The sequence below is a fragment of the Microtus oregoni genome, unplaced genomic scaffold, assembly GCF_018167655.1.
Source record: "Microtus oregoni isolate MIOR12 unplaced genomic scaffold, Mior012 000138F_ref0000102, whole genome shotgun sequence".
NCBI lineage: Eukaryota > Metazoa > Chordata > Mammalia > Rodentia > Cricetidae > Microtus > Microtus oregoni.
Genome location: NW_024544788.1, coordinates 1118327 through 1121087, shown reverse-complemented (window position 1 = coordinate 1121087; position 2761 = coordinate 1118327). Strand labels below are relative to the sequence as shown.

The following is a 2761-nucleotide window of genomic DNA, read 5'->3' as shown; positions in this document are numbered from 1 at the left end:
CACAGTTCCCCAATCCCGCTGCTGTCAATAAACTTGGGCACTCGGCCTCACTGGTGAGATCCCAAGAACCCCATCTTTCAGAGGGTGTGCCTTGTCTAGCTGCGGTCACAAACCTTGTGTACTATCTCAGCCTTTAGACTGACAATGAACCTCCACTGCTGACACAACCCCATGACCAGCTGACGTCAAGCTGCATGGATACAGGGCCAGACTGGTTAGTCTTCAAGATCCTGTGCTCCCAAATCCTTTTTACATTGTTAGGCCTAGCTGGTGCCACACAGTTTGCATGGCAGCCCAGCTTGGTGAGTTCCCAAGAACCTCGAATCCGAAACCAACCTACTCTCTGGTCTAGCTGGGTTTGACAAAAACATGCCCCATCTCAGTCTGGTGAGAGCTCAAAAGCTTGTAGTACTGCCAACACTCTTAGGCTTAGCTTGGGTCATGCAACCTGGACATACGCCAGCCCCCTGAGTGACACAGGACACAGTCCTCTGTGCTGTCCCTGCATTCTCAGGCCCAGGTGAGTTCAAGCTACCCAGGCACCTGGAAGCCAGCCTTATAAACCATTAGGACCCTGTTCCCACATACCCTCCTCACAATCCCAAGCCTGGCTTGGCCCACTCAACTTGACCACCATCGTTGCCTTAACCTTGTCCATCTATTCCATTCCCACAGTCCGATCCTGGAAGGGGTCAGGATGAACTTGTACCACACCTGGCTGGGGAGGGATCAAGACCCTGCATTCCTAAATCATCTCTGCACTGACAGGCCCAGCCAGTGTCACTCTGCTCAGACAGTGGTGCAGCTTGTTGAGTTTTCAGGAGCTTCCTTGTCTGCTTGAATCATCATGCTATTCCCTGGTGTGTTTGGGTTCAATAGGAACGTGCCAACTCCGCCCAGTAAGAGCTCAAAATCCTGCAGGTAATCATACCAATATTTTCTGCCATAGCTTGAAAGGCACTGCCTACACTCCAGGCCAGCCCAATGAGTGGCCGGGACTCTTCCACTGCTAGAACATTCCCACAGTCCCTGGCTCCTCTTGGTGAGGGATCAGGACCCCGCCCTTCTGTACCATTCTCACAGTCCCAAACATAGCCCAGCTGCTCTAGCAGTTCCCAAACCAGTCAAGACTCCTCTGTGTTCAGACCCCTACTCTCCTGCGCATGCTCAGAATGGGAAATAACAACTATAGGCTGCCTATACACCAGCAGCACCACAGGTACTAGCTAGGGTCAAAAAGCAGTCTGTGAATGATCATGACCTTTGCACTCTTGAGCCATTCTCAGGGCTCCTGACCCAGCCAGGGTCAAGTTCCATGCTTACTGCCAAACTCTGATGAGTGATCAAGACCCGACTCTCCCCAAGCATTCTAACGACCCCAAAACTGATAAGGGTTGAGATACCTGGTCATAACCACTGCCTAGCCAGTGATCAAGACTTCCCCGACAACTATCACACTCACAGACATAGCTGTGGTAAAAATGATGCTCCCAAGGAAAGCATGGTGATTGTGCAAAAGTCCCTCGTATCTTCATCGCCCCCAAGATCCTACACTAATATTGGGTCACAGCCCTGAGTACCTGGCCTCCCTGTTAAGAGATCAAGATTCACACCCCAGTGCCTTCCTCACATGCTGAGAACTAATTCTGGTGAAGCAGATTGGTGACCGACACAGCTTGCTGAGTTCCTAAGAACTACGCCTGCCTGCGCTACCGCCCAAGTCCTGATCTACCTAGGTGTGAGCAGAATATACACCATCCCAGCCTTGTGAGAGGTCAAAGTCCCACGGGTATCATAATACTTTCAGGCCTAGCTTGAAAAATTCAACTCGTACATCAGCCCACCCTGGTGAGTGACCCAGACCTGTGCACTGGTAAAGACATCCCTACAGTTCCAGGACCTTCTTGAACTGTCCTTATGGTCCCAGGCATAAGTCCACTCCATTGCTCCTGGAGCAGCGAAGCCTCCCCTTGTGACACAGATCCCTGCCCTCTTGCACCAACCTAGAATTGAAGTGAGGTCACAAACATAGCCTCACTGTACCACTCCAACCAGGGGGATGACCCCAAATACCACCCTTCCCAAATTACCAGATTCCCAGGGCAAACTCTAGTTTTTAAAAAGCCTGAAGACAAGCCGAGCCTGCCAATGAGTAAAGAGCTTCTGTGGCCTGTCGCGGTCGCCATGGGAGAGGAGCAGCCATGGTCCTGCGCTACCCCATGGCCGTGGGCCTCAACCAGTTCCACATGGTGAGGAAGAACGTAAGCCAGCCGAGGCACAGCTGGCGGCACAGGCGCCTCACAAAGCACACCAAGTTCGTGCGGGACATGATCCGGGAGGTGTGCGGCTTCGCGCCCTACGAGCGGCGCACCACGGAGCTGCTCAAGGTGTCCAAGGACAAGCGCGCGATCAAGTTCACCAAGAAGCAGGTGGACACCACACACACATGCACCAAGAGGAAGCGGGAGGAGCTGAGCAACGTGCTGGCCGCCATGAAGAAGGCGGAGGCCAAGAAGGACTGATCCCTTCCCCGTTCTCAATAAACGTTGCTGTGGCGGGAGAAAAAAAAAGCTTCTGTGTTCAGAGCTCAAGTCTCCTGCTCCAACACCATCTTCACACCCCCATCCTGGTTCTGGTAAAGCAGATAGCTGACCAACACAGCCTGATGATGCATTCCCCCCATATCCTGCACTCTGGTGCCTGCTGAAGTTGGGAAGTACTAAACACCTGCCAGGACCTTGATATCCCACAGCATCCTTAG

General features: G+C 52.7%; 1 protein-coding gene across 1 annotated transcript; it reads left to right on the top strand.

Annotated features, from left to right (window-relative positions):
* Positions 1 to 2201: 2201 nt before the first annotated feature.
* Positions 2202 to 2522, top strand: LOC121444729 (60S ribosomal protein L36-like). Its single transcript, XM_041646632.1, has one exon. It carries the CDS (start codon positions 2202 to 2204, stop codon positions 2520 to 2522), a length of 321 nt encoding a protein of 106 aa, XP_041502566.1.
* Positions 2523 to 2761: the final 239 nt, after the last annotated feature.